Source organism: Diaphorina citri, unplaced genomic scaffold (genome assembly GCF_000475195.1).
Source record: "Diaphorina citri unplaced genomic scaffold, Diaci psyllid genome assembly version 1.1 scaffold420, whole genome shotgun sequence".
Taxonomy (NCBI): Eukaryota; Metazoa; Arthropoda; class Insecta; order Hemiptera; family Psyllidae; genus Diaphorina; species Diaphorina citri.
Genome location: NW_007377855.1, coordinates 43593 through 68794, shown reverse-complemented (window position 1 = coordinate 68794; position 25202 = coordinate 43593). Strand labels below are relative to the sequence as shown.

The 25202-nt window shown below is 34.6% G+C and overlaps 1 protein-coding gene across 2 annotated transcripts in view; it reads right to left on the bottom strand.

The window, feature by feature from the left end:
* Positions 1–25202, bottom strand: part of LOC103508654 (microtubule-associated protein Jupiter-like) — a 110481-nt gene that overhangs the window by 55092 nt on the left and 30187 nt on the right. The window contains exon 1 of one of the 2 annotated variants that reach the window (XM_017443847.2): positions 10331–10481. The exons of the other annotated variant lie outside the window; for it this stretch is intronic. Coding sequence (XP_017299336.1) covers positions 10331–10392 — 62 coding nt within the window. The 5' untranslated portion in view covers positions 10393–10481. Of the gene's footprint in view, positions 1–10330; positions 10482–25202 lie in introns of those variants that run through there. 2 annotated transcript variants of the gene reach the window in all.

Sequence of the window (25202 nt, the reverse complement as noted above, 5' to 3'; positions counted from 1 at the left end):
TTTTACTCTAACTATGTACATATTTGAGTTTGTTTTTTTACTCGTGTTACGCAGTTCGCATGATTACATAGGTATCTACACTATTTCCGATTCCCTTGGGGAGCTTTAGGTTAATTTTGTCCCACAGTTTATTGAACTCGAAACAGTGCAAATGTGTTATCCGTTTTGTTCCAGTCTATTTTTCTATTTTTGTGATGAATAAAAAGAGCCCCAGATTGTTTAAACCATGGAAAGACATGTCAGAAAAGCAGAACTATTAACACAAATCCTTTCCCAATCATTTCCATTTATTGGATTTTGCATGACAAGAGAATCCAATTAGGACGAGAGAAAGATCACTTTTACTTTCTTGGAGGTAAAGGTGAAAATGATATGAATACACCTTCTCCTAATTATCTATCCGCTGACATAAAGCTTTCAGTTTCTCTTCGAAACACTTTAAGTCATAATGCATGATTGTTCTAGTGTCAACTATGGGACAGTTAAGTTACATGATTGCATATTAACCCTCGACTGAACAAATTGCAATTTCCTAGAGAAAAGAGACGTGACTTGACACTTAAGTTCTTGTTCATAGACTTTGGGTCTTTGGAGTATTTATTTCCTTTAGACATTCAAAACTACTGGTTCTTGGAAAATGTGGAGCCCATATGGGGGAAAATCGTAATGGTACATATCTAGTCAAAATGACCCATCTCAATGCAATCAAGGGTTAGAAGGAAATAATTACAATAAGAGACACGTTTGTATCTTGTACTGTGGCGTACAATGGAAAATATAAATTTTAATATTTATAAATAATATTGTTATGTAAATGTAATAAGATCCGACTGTATTCATAAAAAGAACTTTAACCTGAAGTTATAGGTCAGTACTGTATACAAAATACCTTATTAAAGTTCATTATAATGATTTAAAATGTATTTTTATAAATAATTAGACCGAGCATCTGATACTAAAGTGTGGTAGTTGAGTTCAGTTATATTTTGCAAGAGTCAATAAGAATACGGTTTCATGATTTGAAAGAAAATAACATGTGGACAGAGCTTAACAGGTTAAAGTGCTCTCAAGTGCGCCCATAGGAAACAATAACATATCGTCATATCGCTTCCATATTTTCCAGAAGAGTGAAGAAATCTTTCAAAGGAATGAAAATGAAAATATGTTCTCATAAAACGGATTTAAATCCAATATTGCTTCTGCCTTAGACCTGTCTCCTTTTCTCCCCCAGTGAAAACCATTATCATTTTTCACGACGTGAACATAAATATTATGATTCACATAGGACATGATGTAGAAAAAATCTTTCAAAGGAATGAAAATGAAAATATGTTCTCATAAAACGGATTTAAATCCAATATTGCTTCTGCCTTAGACCTGTCTCCTTTTTTCCCCCAGTGAAAAGCATTATCATTTTTCACGACGTGAACATAAATATTATGATTCACATAGGACATGATGTAGAAACATTTCTGTGTGATGTTCAATCAGTCGTCCCTTTTGAAACATTTATGATGGGTTTCTTTATTTCCCATTTCACTATGGGATTAGTTCAATATGGGATGAAATTTCCTTCATACCGTAAAATACCATTCAATATAATACCTTCCCATGCCAAAGTTTAGGAATTCAGGATGCGAAAACTTGCTGATTTCAGCATTCCTTCCTGGTTCTCTTAAAGGCCCTCAATATTTGGTTTCTTTCTCATCAGGTATTTCTCCCCAGTTCTTCTTGATCATATATAGGTATTATCCTACAATTTGCAAGGAAATTGTATCCTCGGGATAAAGCACTGATTTGAGAAGAAATTGAAATAAGAACTAAGGTTAAGTACAGAAAAAAAAGGTTTAATGACAAAGTAATAGTCTTTTTATAGCTTCAAACTATGAGTTCTGTTTTTCTGTTCATAATTTTATGAATAAAAATATTATTACACTTGAGAATATGACCAATATTAAAAGTTTTATCTTCAAATTTTTATCGTCATTAAAATTAAATGGTTAGTCTAAAAAATCATAACTTGTTCCTCGAAATAACAAAGTAGGTATACGAAGTGATGTACAGAAAACAAGGGTTTCGTCAATCCCCAGGATGTTTAGCAGGGAGAAATGATACTATTTATAGAAATTACAAATATTTGTATGTCTTTCAAAAAGCAAGGCAAGTAATTGGTCAGGAAATGTAAAGTTAGACATCGAAATAAAATCATATTTCACGTCAATTAATTTGAGAGTTCAAGAATAACTAGTTTCTCGTAGAAGTTCATGATGATTTTAAATCAAACTTTATGACGTACTGGTTTTTATAAACGGACGGCTATGTTTAGTTGGAGTTGGTTACTATGTCTGTGTTCATCTATTGATTGCCTTTGTTTTCAAACAATAGCAAACATACCTGTCTTTTAAGAAAATTCAAGAATGGAAAGAAAGTTAGAGTTTTCCAAATTCTATAAACAGCTTCAGTACTTTCAACCGTATGGAAATTGCCATAAAACCTCGTAGGGGGGTTAAAGTTTGAAGATAAAGGTTACAGTTTTGTTGATATGTTTGATAATGCTCAAGAATGTTGGAATTCCTACCATCAGACAAGTTTAAAAATGAACGGTATCATTCATATAGGGCACAAGTTACAGATAATTAAAAAGTAAAAAAAAACAACATACAATTATAGTTAATATTAGAAACAGTCAAAAAATTGGTGGCCAGTTAGGACTCTACGTATCTTGATAGCATACATAATGAATAAATTAACAATTTATTAGGGCCACTTGATTTTATTGAAAGTCGTTGGAGGCAAATTAGCATTACTGAAGCGATAAACTTGAAATGGAGAGAGAAAGAATGTGATTTCTTTAAAGTCGTCAAATTTGGGAGCAACAACATTTTCAATCCTTTTGCCTCAAGTAAAGCAGAGGAAGAGAGGTTATATTTTGACCTACAAGAAAGTAAAAAGAGCTAATAACATGGGAAAAATATTACTGAAATAAATATCAAAAGTGGTTTCTAACCCCAAATATCGAAAATTGTGGATATATTGTCTAACCGAGGACATGTGAGATGCAGTAAACACAAGTGTCTCCAGACTGAACAAGTGTACAATGTACATAGAGCGAGGGTATGTGAATAATGAGAATACAAGAGAGCAGATAGGGGAGAGACATCGAGAAAAATAGAACACATGTAAAGAAAATGCATCATGGAGAAAATTACAAGGATATAGGGGGAGAAAGAAGGGAGTGTCAAATGAGAAAGCATAAATCACCATCCGTGGGGATACAAGAGATTGCTATCACGAGATCAGAGGCTATTAATTTCATTATCAGTTATTAATTGTCAATCGATTTGTCGACCAATATAAAATGCATCATGGAGAAAATTACAAGGATATAGGGGGAGAAAGAAGGGAGTGTCAAATGAGAAAGCATAAATCACCATCCGTGGGGACACAAGAGATTGCTATCACGAGATCAGAAGCTATTAATTTCATTATCAGTTATTAATTGCCAATCGATTTGTCGACCAATAATCGAGATCCAAGATGAAATCATAATCATATTAAACTTTCATATGGAACTTTACAACCGGTCATCTATACGAGTAGCAGCCGGAATTACTAGAAGAAACTTGACATTCGAAGAATTCAGGTCAGTTGGATTAGTATCTTACCAGAGATTTTTTATCTTCAACTAAAGACTGCATCGATCGCAGCGCACTGTACCTACTTCGGTCATCTATACGAGTAGCAGCCGGAATTACTAGAAGAAACTTGACATTCGAAGAATTCAGGTCAGTTGGATTAGTATCTTACCAGACATTTTTTATCTTCAACTAAAGACTGCATCGATCGCAGCGCACTGTACCTACTTGTTTCTCAAGTATGAGAAACATTTTTCAGCGCGACAGATTTTTTTCGAGGGTTGTGCTCTGTCAGTTTTGAATGATTACACCTCGTTGCGACTACTAATAGGGAGGGAGTGAGACTTTTCTCCCCTGAAATAAGTGGAAGTGGTAGGAGTACGGGTGTGAATTGGGTGATGATTAAAATATGAACGTAATGGAAGGAAGACGAATCGAATGAAGGTAGGAAGAGTATTCGGTAGATATATCTCTGAAGAAATCTACCTATGTGGCGTATATTCCATCAAATGGGACCAAGATATGGAGTATCGCATTGTGCATTTTACATTTAATGCCATACAAAATTCAAAGTAGGTTCACATTATTCGCATTACCTACCAATTTGACATGACCTTGAAAAGAGAATTCATGGAAACTTGGTCACACTTTTTTTTGCCAGACAAGACATGGTTTCAAAGTAGCGTGTACCATTTGTACCATGTACTGACAATATTTTTGAGCTAAATATTTCCTTCATTTATTTTCTTCCTTTTCCATTTTTCAGCGCGACAGATTTTTTTCGAGGGTTGTGTTGTGCTCTGTCAGTTTTGAATGATTGCACCTCGTTGCGACTACTAATAGGAAGGGAGTGAGACTTTTCTCCCCTGAAATAGGTGGAAGTGGTAGGAGGATGGGTGTGAATTGGGTGATGATTAAAATATGAACGTAATGGAAGGAAGACGAATTGAATTAAGGTAGGAAGAGTATTCGGTAGATATATCCCTGAAGAAATCTACCTATGTGGCGTATATTCCATCAAATGGGACCAAGATATGGAGTATCGCATTGTGCATTTTACATTTAATGCCATACAAAATTCAAAGTAGGTTCACATTATTCGCATTACCTACCAATTTGACATGACCTTGAAAACAGAATTCATGGAAACTTGGTCACACTTTTTTTGCCAGCCAAGACATGGTTTCAAAGTAGCGTGTACCATTTGTACCATGTACTGACAATATTTTTGAGCTAAATACTTCCTTCATTTATTTTCTTCCTTTTTCATCCAATCGTGACAATTTGTGACCTTTTTTCTCGTGTTTTTCTACATTTGACGTTCATGTTAACCGGGTTTTCTAATAAACAGGATCATCACGTGGTTATTATTTGATATTGTAGTCTACTGACACAAATGTCTCGTAACAGATTTGTAATTGGCCACAATGATTACCGTCTGCTGAATGGTCGGCTAGAACGTTCTACGTGATCATAGGCAGGAGAGAATTCATGGAAACTTGGTCACACTTTTTTTTGCCAGACAAGACATGGTTTCAAAGTAGCGTGTACCATTTGTACCATGTACTGATAATATTTTTGAGCTAAATACTTCCTTCATTTATTTTCTTCCTTTTTCATTCAATCGTGACCATTTGTGACCTTTTTTCTCGTGTTTTTCTACATTTGACGTTCACGTTAACCGGGTTTTCTAATAAACAGGATCATCACGTGGTTATTATTTGACATTGTAGTCTACTGACACATATGTCTCGTAACAGATTTGTAATTGGCCACAATAATTACCGTCTGCTGGTCGGCTAGGACGTTCTACGTGATCATAGGCAGAGGTTATTATTTGATATTGTAGTCTACTGACACAAATGTCTCGTAACAGATTTGTAATTGGCCACAATGATTACCGTCTGCTGAATGGTTGGCTAGAACGTTCTACGTGATCATAGGCAGGTCGCCTTTCCTTTTACTTTCGTTATCAGTTATATATCACATACGAAGTATTCGTACTGTGGCAGAAGAAAGATTGTATTATTTACCAAGGAGTACGACATTTAAAGGAAAAGAAAAATATAGAGTGATTGGCTAGGGAGAACAATAAGAAGTGTGTGAGGGAATCATAGGCAGGTCGCCTTTCCTTTTACTTTCGTTATCAGTTATCTATCACATACGAAGTATTCGTACTGTGGCAGAAGAAAGATTGTATTATTTACCAAGGAGTACGACAAGGAAAAAGAAAAATATGGAGTGATTGGCTAGGGAGAACAATAAGAAGTGTGTGAGGGAAAGAAGGGAAAATGTTAATGTGTAGTGGAAAATATTGGGCAATTAAAGGGATGAGTAAAGGAACGCTTGACAGAAGCTCAAAGCACTTTTCCAACTCTTCTGAATAATACTTCTGTGTTGTTTTATTTGCACAAGCCGGGAGGTGGCTCAAGGGATAGAAATGCATCAGATTGCACCAGAACAATCAATCAATTGTTTAACCTTTAAGCCTAATACATAGTACACTAGCGAAAACAATAGATTTTTCATTAAAAAGTTATTAAAATTTTCTAAAAATGCAAGAAGAAAAAATATGGTGAAAAGTAAAAGAAAATGTGAGGGATAGAAATGCATCAGATTGCACCAGAACAATCAATCAATTGTTTAACCTTTAAGCCTAATACATAGTACACTAGCGAAAACAATGGATTTTTCATTAAAAAGTTATTACAATTTTCAAAAAATGCAAGAAGAAAAAATATGGTGAAAAGTAAAAGAAAATGTTGGGGAAATTCAACAGTCTACTTGGAAAAGGAAAAAAGCCGCCCCACATTGCAAACTTTAACACAATCGCATTTTGTGACTCATCACACGTTATTTATGGCAGTGAAAATCTCCTGATTTTTTTCTTCTTTCAATAAATAGCCCTCTGGAGACTCGAGTCAAATTATTTCGAGTAAGTAGACAGAATTTTGGAGCAAACACCAGAGGGAGATATAAAACCCTGGAAGGGATCGAAAAGCGGGAGGAAAATAGGTTCGTGAATAACGCATTTTGTGACTCATCACACGTTATTTATGGCAGTGAAAATCTCCTGATTTTTTTCTTCTTTCAATAAATAGCCCTCTGGAGACTCAAGTCAAATTATTTCGAGTAAGTAGACAGAATTTTCGAGCAAACACCAGAGGGAGATATAAAACCCTGGAAGGGATCGAAAAGCGGGAGGAAAATAGGTTCGTGAATATTATGAATGAGGAAAATACAATTATCCTACATTGCACTTGTCCCTAGATTTTTCATTCTTGCAACACTGAAGTAGTAGTAACTATTGGAATTCGTAAATTATTCTTTGTATGTGTTGATATTTTTCTTCTTCTTTGATTGGTTCCTGGAGATCAACTTTCCAAGTTAACTACTGAGAAAAAACACTATGACCTGTATCGGATATTGCTGATCCATGATTTATCTTTAATTTATACAATCAAAAAATTCGCTTTGATAAAGATGTCACTGATGATACGTGGGGTCAAGAATCCATAAATTACTACTCATGGTTTTCTTGACGTAAGCTATGACCTGTATCGGATATTGCTGATCCATGATTTATCTTTAATTTATACAATCAAAAAATTCGCTTTGATAAAGATGTCACTGATGGATACGTGGGGTCAAGAATCCATAAATTTACTACTCATGGTTTTCTTGACGTAAACCGTATGTCTCGAAATTCATAAATAAAACAACACAAGATAAAAGAAAGTTGTAAAATGATAAATATTCATTTGCATATTTATAGCAAACACTTTTCATTTCAGAAATGAAATTTACGAGAAGGCTGTCAAAACAAGTTTAATGTTCATGTTGAAATTTCAAAAAAGTCTGTGCTTTTTTTGACCCACATTACTCTTATTACATCATCGGCAGGGAAAAAGATACCTTTTTGTTGTAAAATGATAAGGTCTGCAGACACCGTAAATAAGTCAAGTTCATCCCAATTTAAGAAATCCTACATATTTCGGTGAAAGGATGTTGTAAAATGATAAGGTCTGCAGACACCGTAAATAAGTCAAGTTCATCCCAATTTAAGAAATCCTACATATTTCGGTGAAAGGATATTCTTCTCTATCAATGTAGGCAAATAAGTGCATTCATATAGCACAACACGGTATTCACATGGAAAAATATTAGTAAATATTAGACTTTAACTAATTTGTATTCAGCAGGTAGCTTATAATACATATGTAGGTAATATTAATTCCAGATCCGTTTTTCCTGGAGTACAAAAACTTCTCCACAGTCCTCCCACAAGGCCGCGATTTAGGCAACCCTGGATTACGGGACCAACAGGCTCAACCACGGCACCATTGGGCAAGTACACATTGGGAATAACCAATAATTATAATCAAACTTCTCCACAGTCCTCCCACAAGGCCGCGATTTAGGCAACCCTGGATTACGGGACCAACAGGCTCAACCACGGCACCATTGGGCAAATACACATTGGGAATAACCAATAATTATAATCGATTAAGATCCGATAAGAATCATTATTCAAGTATTTCACTGGCATCACGCAGGTCTCATGATAGTCAGGTGTAAGGATTAAATATGTACGTGTAGGCCGATAAGAATCATTATTCAAGTATTTCACTGGCATCACGCAGGTCTCATGATAGTCAGGTGTAAGGATTAAATATGTACGTGTAGGTCTTCAAGTAATGTTCCCAAGCCTGTTCAACATTAATTCTCCAATCTTTTTTCATCCCACTAGGGTAAGGGCTTAAGTCCTTCATTTGCACATGAAATAACTGCGCCGCATTTTTTGGAATTTTTCGGTCTACACATTCACAGATTCTGGGGGATGAAGGTTAACACGAAAAGAATGAGGAACAGCGCCGCAGGCAAAAATTGTGAGCTATACAATCTATAGAAACTAAAATTTTTAGGACCGGCCGCAGGCGAAAATTTTGGTTTCATCAATTATTTGCGGCAAAAAAGAGCTGAAAAAAATCTGCGTTTGCCTGAGATCGAACCCATAACCGCGGATACCGCGAACAAACCGCGGATACCGCGAACAATCCGCGAATACCGCAAACAATCCGCGAATACCGCAAACAAACCGCGGATACCGCGAACAAACCGGTGATACCGAGAACAAACCGCGGATACAATTAATAACTTCACTGGATGTCATTCTGTCACAGTAAAAGCGATGATGGTATAGAAAAAAAGTTTCATCTTACCCTGTAGAGGTGTAGAGTATACACTAAAGTAATAACAAGGTATGTCTGATATGCAGTTGTTTATAATTATACAACGCTATCCAATAGCAATAGCCTACTATAATTTTTCTGTCAGAGGAAGAAGTAAAGAAGTAGTGTGAAAAAGAAATGCGTGTCTATTTCCTTGCATGCGGAAGAATGAAGAAATTCCTTTGATGACAATAAATTGCCGGGTGCAAGAACGGAAAAAGTTATCCACATTTCTACAAATAAATAAAAAATATTGATCTAGCAAAGTTGTGTCAAGTTTTCAACACACTTTGGGTGACTTTAACCTCGGCAACTTACTGTTGAACTATTCAAGTTAAATTATGCCTTTCATGAAACGTCGGATCAGAGCATAGATAAATAATTCAAGTGTTAATGCGTAGCAAATACAGAAGTTGTAGTCTAGTAGTGCAACATTTCAGGAAATTTTATTCAAGTCCAGTAAGAAAATTTCAGCTGATCGAGGTACTTTTACTTTTTGTATTCGAGTAAAACCATAAAATCACGTTTTACTTCAACTGTAGAAATTTTGGCAAAAAACTGGTCACTTCAATATTAAAATTGGCACTTATGTATCCTGGATGATCACTTTACCCTAATACCCATTCTCTTCAAGTCTTTCCAGTTTCGAGCAATTATGACTGCAGGTAATAACTTTTTAATCAGGAAAACATAGAAATGAGTACTTGCTCTCAATATTATCGTTCTGCATTCTTTACTTTTATTTTAAACAGTTAAAACTTTCAATGTAGCACTATGCAATCCTACCGAACTTCCGGGAAAATGGAGCCGTTAGTCGTCATAATATAACAAAATATGATCTCGGTATTTGACCATTCCGATGCGAGATTTTTGGTCCGGGCCCCGTGGTTGTCATATCATATTAATAATTGTGAAAATGATTATGAGATAAATTCTGACACGCTTTCATAATAAATCTCTTTATTTCGCGAAATATTATGTCAAGAAAATCCCGTGCAAATTTTATTGGTTAGAACACGACATTACTTCTGAATTTCACGGGGGGGAAAAACTAACAAATGAATGAAATATTCTAACACTTTCTTTATTTCGCGAAATATTATGTCAAGAAAATCCCGTGCAAATTTTATTGGTTAGAACACGACATTACTTCTGAATTTCACGGGGGGAAAACTAACAAATGAATGAAATATTCTAACACTCAAATCTTCAATCTATCACAACGATTAATAAAACTGCCCACTAATAAAATTTATATCTTCATAACAACAAATCTACAAAAGAAAATCCAACATGTACTTAAATAATAATAAAAAAAATCCATGATTTGGAAAGAAGAAAAAAATACGTAGGATGTCAGGCAATATTTTTTCCCTCCAATAAAATACACACAACATTATTTTTTTAAAAAAGGAGAAAAATCTATTAATTTTAAATAGGTAAAATAAAATAATAAATCTGTACCTCTTTTTTCCATAGCCAATGTTATCGAGTTCAATATGCCGGTATGCAGCGTAGGTTGCCATGGTGGATACTGGATATTCCTCGTAAGGTATAAAGTAGGTACAAGCACGATAAGATATCAAGACAGACTGACGGCGAGGACTGACTGCTATTGTAATTTCGCTGTACGTAGTGAAGGGATATGATATTCCCACCAACTTCCTCCTCTCACTCTGCGTACTTCCCTTACTCCTTTCTCCTTTTTTTTATGTTTTTCATAAATCTCGAGACTTAAAATATATATCTTTTGTTCTATATCTTTTTATATTATTTTTAAATTCTCCTCTAAACTCTAAATGAAAATATCAATTAATAATATACCGCAGCACTTGATGATGATGATGTGGATTCTGAAAAGGAGAATCTTGGGAAAATATGTGCGAGCTTTTAGGAGAAATTTTATGAGCAAATGGATCGTGCATTATTTCGACTGCAGTAATTCAGTTTCTAAAGCTGTGTTTACACATAGTCGACTGCCGTCGATCGATGTCGACTGAAACCGTCCACACTGCCTCGACAACATAGATTCACCTCGTCGATCGAAGGCCGTCGACTACGTGTGGACACAGCTCAAACATTTGGCGTTAGTTTTTAGTTTGGTCGTACATATTGACATCAGATGAAGATGAATATTGTTCTTGAACGAACCACGATTTTTTCTAGTACTTCTTTTGTATTAGATATCTTCCCATGCCAAAGTTTAGGAATTCAGGATGCGAAAACTTGCTGATTTCAGCATTCCTTCCTGGTTCTCTTAAAGGCCCTCAATATTCTAAGCCCTCAATATTTGGTTTCTTTCTAATCAGGTATTTCTCCCCAGTTCTTCTTGATTATATTTATTATCCCACAATTTACAAGGAAATTGTAACCTCGGGATAAAGCACTGATTTGAGAAGAAATTGAAATAAAAACTAAGGTTAAGTACAGAAAAAAAAAGGTTTAATGACAAAGTAATAGTCTTTTTATAGCTTCAAACTATGAGTTCTTTTTTTCTGTTCATAATTTTATGAATAAAAATATTATTACACTTGTGAACATGACCGATATTAAAAGTTTCATCTTCAAATTTTTATCGTCATTAAAATTAAATGGTTAGACTCTTCCCATGCCAAAGTTTAGGAATTCAGGATGCGAAAACTTGCTGATTTCAGCATTCCTTCCTGGTTCTCTTAAAGGCCCTCAATATTTGGTTTCTTTCTCATCAGGTATTTCTCCCCAGTTCTTCTTGATCATATATAGGTATTATCCTACAATTTGCAAGGAAATTGTATCCTCGGGATAAAGCACTGATTTGAGAAGAAATTGAAATAAGAACTAAGGTTAAGTACAGAAAAAAAAGGTTTAATGACAAAGTAATAGTCTTTTTATAGCTTCAAACTATGAGTTCTGTTTTTCTGTTCATAATTTTATGAATAAAAATATTATTACACTTGAGAATATGACCAATATTAAAAGTTTTATCTTCAAATTTTTATCGTCATTAAAATTAAATGGTTAGTCTAACTGGAAGGTTCTCTCTGCTCCCTCTCTCCTCTCTGCGATATCTCCAAATATTTCAACATGATTTTTTTTTCAACAAGAGTTTCCATTGAGTATTTAAGATGACCAAGGATTCTTTCCTATAAAAATCATAACTTGTTCCTCGAAATAACAAAGTAGGTATACGAAGTGATGTACAGAAAACAAGGGTTTCGTCAATCCCCAGGATGTTTAGCAGGGAGAAATGATACTATTTATAGAAATTACAAATATTTGTATGTCTTTCAAAAAGCAAGGCAAGTAATTGGTCAGGAAATGTAAAGTTAGACATCGAAATAAAATCATATTTCACGTCAATTAATTTGAGAGTTCAAGAATAACTAGTTTCTCGTAGAAGTTCATGATGATTTTAAATTAAACTTGATGAATGTACTGGTTTTTATAAACGGACGGCTATGTTTAGTTGGTTACTATGTTAATTCTAAACTTAATAAAGAATTTAATTTTGCAAAATGAAAGATTAGCCTCAACTTTGGGGAATGTAATTTGCTAATAACGATTTGCATTAAAGCATATCTACAATCAATTTGCTCACTTTTTTTTCGAGTTGGGTTACTGTTATATGAGTAAGACGTGAACCTACTGGTTTTATAATGGAGGCATCATTAGACAAACTTATCAGTTATCAGTACTACTGGCTTGTACGTTATACTCTGCAATTTGTACCAGGATTATTCAGTCTGCAAAGTAGATGCAGAAAAGGTCGAGTATCCATTATCAATTAGCAGATACGCCTATCGATAGAATTCATAAAGAATACAGGAAACCCAAGAGTTGAGCTTTCTTTCATTCAATTCAGGAAATAACTCAAGTTCTTAATCATGAGGCCATCTATCCGTGTATATCTAGTACCTACCTATCTACATGCTTCATAGTTGAGTACATTTGTCACCAAAACTTCAGTACTTTAAAGCAGAATACATTGGTACGAGTATACTAAATGAACAATATCAAAAAATTTCGAAAGTTATATCCACTTTTTTTTACACCAATAATTTACGACATACAGCCTGATTTCCTCGACTTTGCCATCAAAAATTATATCTAGTACCTACCTATCTACATGCTTCATAGTTGAGTACATTTGTCACCAAAACTTCAGTACTTTAAAGCAGAATACATTGGTATATGATGACTAAATGAATTTTCTCTCATTTTCCTGCGAGGAAGAATGCATTTAAATATCCACTGCTCTGTGTATAACTTTCACTTTCAAGGTTCTTATTTTCGTTTCAAATTTAAATGTAACACTTTGGCATGAACTACCAGCAAACCAGAACAAGGGGAAGAAGGAAAAAAACATTGCTGTTCGTGGCAAAAATTCAAATGTTGCAAAGTTGGAATTTCAGTTTCTGGACAAACAAAGTAATGCCTCCAGTGCACCAAATGCAAGCATTCTCCACCCTATAGCCTGTAGGTAAATCTGAAACCTGATAAATCGATACAAATGAGGTTCTGATTAACTGAAGGTTAAGTTTAATGAAGAAATCATGTCATTAGAAGATAATAGTGTCACATGAAAGGAAACCTGATTCTGAGTTTGATGAATTGGACAAATAATAATTTATTAGTGGAAGTGGACTACAAACACAAAACCATTTCTTTTTTGTCACACTAATGTCAAAGTGTCTTCACTTTATCTGCTGCCCAGGACAAATAAATCTTCCCAACATAGCTTTTAACATGTGTCAATGTTTTCAAAATGCAAAACACGAGTAGTACAAGATTAACAATTCGCCATCCTTTCTAGAAAAAAATCCATCAAAGTTCTGTAAACCACCTGTCTTCAAAGTACTCTATCACGACTTGATACCTTGATATGGCAGTTTAGTCAATAATCCCAGACTAGTGTTGTTGTGTAGGTAACGTGCTCAAAATTTGAGTACGTGCAAAACGTAAACGGAGCAATTGATATTTATGAAAATACCATGGGAATGCTTCTAATAGACAAATTACATTGTAAAGAGGAACAATTGGATCCGGATGTCTATTAACACCAATGAGGGAACTGTGAAGTTTTTGGCAGATCAACTTTCAACATGAGACAAAAGTTTAGAGATGAAAGACTTTTTCGTACGTGCAAAACGTAAACGGAGCAATTGATATTTATGAAAATACCATGGGAATGCTTCTAATAGACAAATTACATTGTAAAGAGGAATAATTGGATCCGGATGTCTATTAACACCCATGAGGGAACTGTGAAGTTTTTGGCAGATCAACTTTCAACATGAGACAAAAGTTTAGAGATGAAAGACTTTTTTCCTTTACAATTATTCCTTCCAACATACTCATCCTATTGAGATTTTCGTTCCTATAATATTCGACTTTTCCAATATTCCCAATCAAAATAGAAAGTTGTGTCACCTCAACCCCCTTTCTAAAATTAGATATTGCACGATTTTTCATTTTTTTATGGTATTTCGTCCTAAAGTTTTTTACTTTTACGTCAATCTCGCAGTCTAAATTTGAATAGAGGTAAAATCTAGTTTGAAGCTTCTATTCCCAATCAAAATAGAAAGTTGTGTCACCTCAACCCCCTTTCTAAAATTAGATATTGCACGATTTTTCATTTTTTTATGGTATTTTGTCCTAAAGTTTTTTACTTTTACGTCAATCTCGCAGTCTAAATTTGAATAGAGGTAAAATCTAGTTTGAAGCTTTCATATTTATTGTCACTAAGCATGAAATGTGTAGCTCATCCGTCGTGTATTTCGTACATAATCTTCTCTCAATACTTCTTTCGTTTGTTTTTTATTTGACAAAAGTATTTCTGGTTATCTCAACAACATTCTTACACAGTACATTTTTGTTGGAACACACCTTTCTGGAGATAAATGATCTGTAAATTACGAGGAATCTCTCTCGCTACTTTCTTGTGTATTATTATCATAAAAGGAATTCATTGTACTCAAAATGATTAACATGGGATATATCTATTTTTAACTAATTCATAAAATAATAACAAGCTTTGTTACAGTACCTATGTGTTAATTAATTAGCGCATATACCTATGCCGAGGAATCTCTCTCGCTACTTTCTTGTGTATTATTATCATAAAAGGAATTCATTGTACTCAAAATGATTAACATGGGATTCTACAGAATCTACAGATACACATATTCGTGTGTCCTAAAATGTACGGAATGTATTGACAAAAAGTTCACGAGAGAAAGGTTTTGTTTCAAGGAACATTACTTCAATAGGTAAGTGGATTAAGATCTTCATGTAAAGGTCAGATGGAATTTTCAAGATCTCACAGAGAACCAGTCATTTTGAAATACAATTAAAGTTAATAAAGATCTCCTTGTCTTTACTATAAACCGATAAATTTCCAATTAGAATATCTTTCCTTCAATTTCGCTGATAAGTAGCAGCATAAAAAATAATTTTCAACGGCTAGAGATAATTTTCAACAAAAGAAAAATTACCAAGACGTGCAGAGAAAAAAATATATGATAAAAAATAATTTTCAACGGCTAGAGATAATTTTCAACAAAAGAAAAATTACCAAGACGTGCAGAGAAAAAAATATATGAATGAATGAGAGAATAAATTATGAACTGCAACAACTGCTTGAAATGATTGTAAAAATGCCAAGGTCAATTTTACAACTTGTGCACCGATTTACTATACAAAACGTTTCCAATTCAATTTGTAAGAAAACAATTGGCGTTCTGAAATGAAAGTTCGTGACTAGAGAAAATGCCATATTGTTCTGAGCACTGAGAAAAATCATTATGTGTTATCATGATTACATTAGTGGCTTAATAGAAATAATATCTCTAGACCTAACTGTCCGTCACTCAATCCACTCGTTTAGAAGAGAAAGATAAAAATGGATCAAATTTAATAGGATTAAATATTATCAGCAGGAAATTTAAATATTGCTCACAATGACCCCGGTTCAAAAACCGGTCAGGATAGGAACAGGTTGTCTGGTGCTCTATTTTTTCATCCATGCTTATTCTAACAGGGGGACTTTCTCAGATCAACTACCTATACATATTGGGTTCTTTATTTCGTGGTACTGCTTTCTTTAATACTCTCTGTTCACGAAATAAAATGAATTTTTAATGTGAAAAGGCGGAGGAACACATTGATAGTGGTACTGCTTTCTTTAATACTCTCTGTTCACGAAATAAAATGAATTTTTAATGTGAAAAGGCGGAGGAACACATTGATTTTTTTTCTTTTTGCACTGTTTTAAATAGAAAAAAACATATACCTATTACTCAACATAAAAAAATGTTACAACCGACGCTCGCGTGGCACGCAGATTTCTTGAAATTCCTGATGTCTAGTTCTCCCAAATATTCATAGTAAAATTTGCGCTCTGATTCCCAAATGTATAAATTTTCGTAGCTTTTTTTAGTACCCGAGGTATTGTCTGTTAGTCGTATATTACATACTCCTGGCACATAGTTAAGCAAAAGGAATGCCTATTACAGTGTACCTTACAGCTTACAGCGCTAGTTCTCCCAAATATTCATAGTAAAATTTGCGCTCTGATTCCCAAATGTATAAATTTTCGTAGCTTTTTTTAGTACCCGAGGTATTGCCTGTTAGTCGTATATTACATACTCCTGGCACATGGTTAAGCAAAAGAAATGCCTATTACAGTGTACCTTACAGCTTACAGCGCTGTTGAAGGGCTTTTAAATGAAGAGGTCTGTGAAAGAAGGGCCATTTTCCAATGGAAAACAGTCTGGGAAATGACCTTCCTTTGATGGACTTTTTCTAATATAATAAATCGGTCAAAAATCGCGCGGTAGGAAGAAATCCTAGGCTAGGCCGGGTCAAAAATATTATTCCTCAATAGGGGAAAATGAAAACAGATCGCTTTTTTTTGTTTTACATCAATATTATATTTTTATTCTCAAATTTTATTGAATACTTACCTGTTATTAACATGAAAATAAAAGGAAAACGTTGCCAAGTTGAAATTGAGAGCATTTTCAGCAGACACGAAAAACTGGGAATGCAGACTTGGCCTTATTTTCTGATCTCACCACTTTTATAGGCCAACATTTTTGAATAGGAACTGGCCTGTTTTTCACATTTATGTTTTTGTGGGGGTATAATTTATTCGTGTATTTTCGTTATTATAGGTTTTATAGGATAAGGAAGGTAAAAGACACGAAAAACTGGGAATGCAGACTTGGCCTTATTTTCTGATCTCACCACTTTTATAGGCCAACATTTTTGAATAGGAACTGGCCTTTTTTTCACATTTATGTTTTTGTGGGGGTATAATTTATTCGTGTATTTTCGTTATTATAGGTTATAGGATAAGGAAAGTAAAAAAAAAATGACTGGACTAGATAGCGAAGCAACGGACAGCTGCTCTCTGAGAGACTCTAGAAATGGGACTCTCCAACCAGCCTATCCTGAACTCTGCCACAAAATACAATATGCTAAACTTGGCGACCTGCGATACACTGTGCGATAAATATGCTAGCATAGTTTAGTACATTAAAAAATGTAAAATACTTATCACCATCACGTAAGATTAATGTGAAACCTAGCCCTCTTCAGCTCCCCTTCACAACGAAATCCGTAAAATTTTGCAGTTACGAGGTATGCAGGGCAAGGGCTCTTTCTGTTATCTACGATTTGACCTGCTGAATGGAATCTAGAGTTTCATTTCGAGACGGCTATCGATAATCATAAATATTGAGAGAAGAATTGATATTTTAAACCAAGTTCCTCAGTAGAAAAGCTTGTTTTTCTAGTCTGGAAAATCAAAAATATGACAGCTCAGCTAAGAATGATAATCCCTTTACCCTAACCTTCTGCGTACTAGATCAGGGTACTGACCACTAAACCAGCTTGAGTATAGGAATTTTTTTTCTAAGGGTATCAATCAAAAATCATGTGTTCATTTCCTAACGTAACGTAGGGTTGAACAGGGACGATTCAGATTAGTAAGATCAATCAGCAATTTGTAGGCTCACCTAACTTAGTTGTGAAGATTTCATCAAACCGATTTATAACTCGACGATAAATTGGGAAACAATGAAATGATAAATGACTCCAAAATGAACACATCTTCTGAATCCTTCCAGATTAAAATATATACATAGATGATGACGTAGAACAATGAGATATTGTGTTCAATGTGATATTAAACTAAATAACATTACTAAATTAAGAACGCAGTAGCAAGTTAATCACGGGAAACAGTTTCGTCTAATGCACTTTAGTATTTTTCTGGTGAACACAATATGGCTTTCTTTTGGCTCCGAACCCTTGACGTTCGCGCACCTCCCGGCAAGCTTGACCCTAGTATATGACTTTTCAAAACCATTTCATAAAACATAAGTCTCTATTGTTTACCTCATTGATAGAGATCAAATTTTGGTTGCTCGCACGACAAATTAGTCTGTACAAGACTTGTACTTTTCAAGAAGAGGACAAACTTTTTTATTTTCAAGAGAAAGTAAAGTAAGTATCAAGGAGATCCTATTATCCCATAGACAAGCCAATGTAGAGCGAAGAAAACAAGAAAAATCTCATACTGGACAGAACATACATTTCATTATCTCAGAGATATCTGTGTACAGATGAATGCTAGTAAAAACAGTTGTACACCGTCCATAAGTCCATTACACCGTCTACCTATCAAATAACAACACAATAGTACAAAGTACCCAAGTACGAGATAGTACCTGCTTCAACCTTTTTCCCATACAAATCCATGCTCTAAACTCTAAATAAAAATCTGGTTGTCAATCTTGCCTTCCTTGCTGAAAAAAAGTTTATGAACACATCTTCTGAATCCTTCCAGATTAAAACATATACATAGATGATGACGTAGAACAATGAGATATTGTGTTCAATGTGATATTAAACTAAATAACATTACTAAATTAAGAACGCAGTAGCAAGTTAATCACGGGAAACAGTTTCGTCTAATGCACTTTAGTATTTTTCTGGTGAACACAATATGGCTTTCTTTTGGCTCCGAACCCTTGACGTTCGCGCACCTCCCGGCAAGCTTGACCCTAGTATATGACTTTTCAAAACCATTTCATAAAACATAAGTCTCTATTGTTTACCTCATTGATAGAGATCAAATTTTGGTTGCTCGCATGACAAATTAGTCTGTACAAGACTTGTACTTTTCAAGAAGAGGACAACCTTTTTTATTTTCAAGAGAAAGTAAAGTAAGTATCATGGAGATCCTATTATCCCATAGACAAGCCAATGTAGAGCGAAGAAAACAAGAAAAATCTCATACTGGACAGAACATACATTTCATTATCTCAGAGATATCTGTGTACAGATGAAAGCTAGTAAAAACAGTTGTACACCGTCCATAAGTCCATTACACCGTATACCTATCAAATAACAACACAATAGTACAAAGTACCCAAGTACGAGATAGTACCTGCTTCAACCTTTTTCCCATACAAATCCATGCTCTAAACTCTAAATAAAAATCTGGTTGTCAATCTTGCCTTCCTTGCTGGAAAAAAAGTTTGGAAAAAGGAGTCACAAAAAAGTACCAAGTGGTACTGCTTTCTTTAATACTCTCTGTTCACGAAATAAAATGAATTTTTAATGTGAAAAGGCGGAGGAACACATTGATTTTTTTTTCTTTTTGCACTGTTTTAAATAGAAAAAAAAACATATACTTATTACTCAACATAAAAAAATGTTACAACCGACGCTCGCGTGGCACGCGGATTTCTTGAAATTCCTGATGTCTAGTTCTCCCAAATATTCATAGTAAAATTTGCGCTCTGATTCCCAAATGTATAAATTTTCGTAGCTTTTTTAGTACCCGAGGTATTGCCTGTTAGTCGTATATTACATACTCCTGGCACATAGTTAAGCAAAAGGAATGCCTATTACAGTGTACCTTACAGCTTACAGCGCTGTTGAAGGGCTTTTAAATGAAGAGGTCTGTGAAAGAAGGGCCATTTTCCAATGGAAAACAGTCTGGGAAATGACCTTCCTTTGATGGACTTTTTCTAATATAATAAATCGGTCAAAAATCGCGCGGTAGGAAGAAATCCTAGGCTAGGCCGGGTCAAAAATATTATTCCTCAATAGGGGAAAATGAAAACAGATCGCTTTTTTTTGTTTTACATCAATATTATATTTTTATTCTCAAATTTTATTGAATACTTACCTGTTATTAACATGAAAATAAAAGGAAAACGTTGCCAAGTTGAAATTGAGAGCATTTTCAGCAGACACGAAAAACTGGGAATGCAGACTTGGCCTTATTTTCTGATCTCACCACTTTTATAGGCCAACATTTTTGAATAGGAACTGGCCTTTTTTTCACATTTATGTTTTTGTGGGGGTATAATTTATTCGTGTATTTTCGTTATTATAGGTTATAGGATAAGGAAAGTAAAAAAAAAATGACTGGACTAGATAGCGAAGCAACGGACAGCTGCTCTCTGAGAGACTCTAGAAATGGGACTCTCCAACCAGCCTATCCTGAACTCTGCCACAAAATACAATATGCTAAACTTGGCGACCTGCGATACACTGTGCGATAAATATGCTAGCATAGTTTAGTACATTATAAAATGTAAAATACTTATCACCATCACGTAAGATTAATGTGAAACCTAGCCCTCTTCAGCTCTCCTTCACAACGAAATCCGTAAAATTTTGCAGTTACGAGGTATGCAGGGCAAGGGCTTGCCAATGTAGAGCGAAGAAAACAAGAAAAATCTCATACTGGACAGAACATACATTTCATTATCTCAGAGATATCTGTGTACAGATGAAAGCTAGTAAAAACAGTTGTACACCGTCCATAAGTCCATTACACCGTATATATCCACTTTTTTTTTTACACCAATAATTTACGACATACAGCCTGATTTCCTCGAGTTTGCCATCAAAAAATTTTGTCAAAAGAGAACGAATGTGCCATCAAATTCATTGGTATATTCTAGGATTATGTATGTCTTGTAGCTGAAGGCAAATCCTTCTTGATAAACTGAGGATACTTCACGAACAGGGTGGTAATAGCTTCAAACCAAGAAACTTCCAAACAAAGTCCTGAAAGTTATCAAAATGTTTTGCATAAAGTTCTCCGAGATGTATTTTTGGTAATTGTTGCCGTGACCTGGGATGATTAATAGCTTCATCTTTTCACCAGGAACCTAATGTGCATATAAACAAGTCTTTATACGATGCTAAAACAGCATGTTAACGTTTTAATTCCGAGATGTATTTTTGGTAATTGTTGCCGTGACCTGGGATGATTAATAGCTTCATCTTTTCACCAGGAACCTAATGTGCATATAAACATGTCTTTATACGATGCTAAAACAGCATGTTAACGTTTTAATTTTATGCTAATAAATGAATAAAGTATGGGTCCCCATAAGATGACACAAAACACAAATGCATCGTTTTAATTTTATGCTAATAAATTAATAAAGTATGGGTCCCCATAAGATGACACAAAACACAAATGCATATCTTAATAATACTGTTAGACTGTTACTGAAACTTTCTTCAGTATTGGGATGTAATATACGCAACCCCGCGTAGCGAACACGCGAAGCCCCCGGGGGGTGGAGGGGGGCGAAGCCCCCCTCCCGAGCACGAAGTGCGAGTCTTAATAATACTGTTACTGGAACTTTCTTCAGTATTGGGATGTAATGATTGCCTGTACATATCTCCCAAGAACCACATCCTATGGTAACATTTCAAGCTCACAAAATAATATTGTTGAACCTACCTATAGTGATTCCGATTCTGACCTCCCGAGTGCAAACCAAGTGTCATGAGCACTCTGCCATGGAGGCAAAATTACACCATTAAATTCCTCTTGTTCATGCTGAAGAAATAACTATGAGGAATATCTTTGAAATAAATTTGAATAAAAATGTTACTCCTGAAGCGAAAGCACTGATGGGATTCAAAATATTTGAAAACCACGTTAGCAGAAATAGTAGAGGTATTCGAATGGTGCTTATTAACATTAAAGTTAATAGATATAGCCGTGGGTAATGATCAGCATAGTACCAGTAGGAAATTAATTACCTACTTGTGAAATATTTCAAAGACATTGTTGATCTGATGACGGTAGTAGCATTTGATTTCTCAAACATTTCTTAACAGTATCTCGTAGATAATATCTATTTTTAACTAATTCATAAAATAATAACAAGCTTTGTTACAGTACCTATGTGTTAATTAATTAGCGCATATACCTACCTATGCAGTCTGTGTAGATATAAAGATAACAAAGTGGAAGAGTATATTTGTTGAGATTTCTTTTCCGGATGTTTTCCAAGTGCTTCCCTAGAAATTAATAAAATATCTATTTTTAACTAATTCATAAAATAATAACAAGCTTTGTTACAGTACCTATGTGTTAATTAATTAGCGCATATACCTATGCAGTCTGTGTAGATATAAAGATAAAAAAGTGGAAGAGTATATTTGTTGAGATTTCTTTTCCGGATGTTTTCCAAGTGCATCCCTAGAAATTAATAACTTCACTGGATGTCATTCTGTCACAGTAAAAGCGATGATGGTATAGAAAAAAAGTTTCATCTTACCCTGTAGAGGTGTAGAGTATACACTAAAGTAATAACAAGGTATGTCTGATATGCAGTTGTTTATAATTATACAACGCTATCCAATAGCAATAGCCTACTATAATTTTTCTGTCAGAGGAAGAAGTAAAGAAGTAGTGTGAAAAAGAAATGCGTGTCTATTTCCTTGCATGCGGAAGAATGAAGAAATTCCTTTGATGACAATAAATTGCCGGGTGCAAGAACGGAAAAAGTTATCCACATTTCTACAAATAAATAAAAAATATTGATCTAGCAAAGTTGTGTCAAGTTTTCAACACACTTTGGGTGACTTTAACCTCGGCAACTTACTGTTGAACTATTCAAGTTAAATTATGCCTTTCATGAAACGTCGGATCAGAGCATAGATAAATAATTCAAGTGTTAATGCGTAGCAAATACAGAAGTTGTAGTCTAGTAGTGCAACATTTCAGGAAATTTTATTCAAGTCCAGTAAGAAAATTTCAGCTGATCGAGGTACTTTTACTTTTTGTATTCGAGTAAAACCATAAAATCACGTTTTACTTCAACTGTAGAAATTTTGGCAAAAAACTGGTCACTTCAATATTAAAATTGGCACTTATGTATCCTGGATGATCACTTTACCCTAATACCCATTCTCTTCAAGTCTTTCCAGTTTCGAGCAATTATGACTGCAGGTAATAACTTTTTAATCAGGAAAACATAGAAATGAGTACTTGCTCTCAATATTATCGTTCTGCATTCTTTACTTTTATTTTAAACAGTTAAAACTTTCAATGTAGCACTATGCAATCCTACCGAACTTCCGGGAAAATGGAGCCGTTAGTCGTCATAATATAACAAAATATGATCTCGGTATTTGACCATTCCGATGCGAGATTTTTGGTCCGGGCCCCGTGGTTGTCATATCATATTAATAATTGTGAAAATGATTATGAGATAAATTCTGACACGCTTTCATAATAAATCATATTTTGTGTAAATAAAAGCAAACAAAACAGTCTCCTGAAGGGAGAATTTACCTCACACTTTTTCACCCCAAACATTCTTTTATGACTTCCCCATCATCAGCATATTTGTAAATAGATTGTTAACCCTATCCCACACAATCTCATATAATAAATCATATTTTGTGTAAATAAAAGCAAACAAAACAGTCTCCTGAAGGGAGAATTTACCTCACACTTTTTCACCCCAAACATTTTTTATGACTTCCCCATCATCATCAGCATATTTGTAAATAGATTGTTAACCCTATCTCACACAATCTCAGACGTCGTTTTCACAATGTTTACAACAATTTCTACTTAGAATAACTTCCATTTTCCACCTAAATTTTGATAAACACATTTCCAACGACCCTATCCATCTTTTTTCGCATATTCATTTGCATATTTATAGCAAACACTTTTCATTTCAGAAATGAAATTTACGAGAAGGCTGTCAAAACAAGTTTAATGTTTATGTTGAAATTTCAAAAAAGTCTGTGCTTTTTTTGACCCACATTACTCTTATTACATCATTAACCGGGGAAAAGATACCTTTTCTAAACAAAAGCAGTACATACAAGATTTATATAATGGGCTATTATTTCCTACCACATGAATACAAAGGGTTAATTATTTTAACCATAGCTACCACCTAAACAATTTCGAATCCCGTTATTGTGAGAAGGCATGTGGAAAGCTCGCCTAGCACTTTCCGTGAAAGCTATTCACTGAGGAATGACTCGGCTCATTTTAACATACTTGCACTCTTCTTAGCAATTTATCGGAGGTGAGGGTGAAGCTCTCCCATAGCCCCCTAGGCACATTGACTTTAAATGTTGAAAATGAAAAAGAATAGGCGAGCAATGAAAACAGGCCTTTGTGATAGAGAGAAAGCTCTGTTAGTTGAAGTACATAGCAATATGACTCGGCTCATTTTAACATACTTGCACTCTTCTTAGCAATTTATCGGAGGTGAGGGTGAAGCTCTCCCATAGCCCCCTAGGCACAGTGATTTTAAATGTTGAAAATGAAAAAGAATAGGCGAGCAATGAAAACAGGCCTTTGTGATAGAGAGAAAGCTCTGTAAGTTGAAGTACATAGCAAGAACTAAGGAGAGACTAAGAAGGAAAGGAAATTTTTCCTTAGATCAAAGAGCGAAGGTACATACAGACTAATGGTCATGAGAGCCTACACAGAGTAAAGAAACAAGAAAGAGCTGAATGTAAAAAGAGATCTAGAGGGCAAAAAATTGGAGCAGAAGAGAAAGGACGTCCAAGATGGAGAAGTAAAAGAAAAGGCTATAGGTTGCCGCCTTTCCCAAGGTTTCATCTTCGACACCTGTGCCCAGTGATAATCATCCTGAGCCAAGACATGATTTCAATTCTTTTCGCAAAGATGAACACAATCATACAGGCAATATTAAATTTAAGAACAATTTCATTGAGCTTGATTATCACGCTCGGAATTCTTTTCTTACTACGTGAGGTCGGGAGAAATTGAAGAAATATAAATTGTAAACTTAATAAAGAATTTAATTTTGCAAAATGAAAGATTAGCCTCAACTTTGGGGAATGTAATTTGCTAATAACGATTTGCACTAAAGCATATCTACAATCAATTTGCTCACTTTTTTTCGAGTTGGGTTACTGTTATATGAGTAAGACGTAAACCTACTGGTTTTATAATGGAGGCATCATTAGACAAACTTATCAGTTATCAGTACTACTGGCTTGTACTTTATACTCTGCAATTTGTACCAGGATT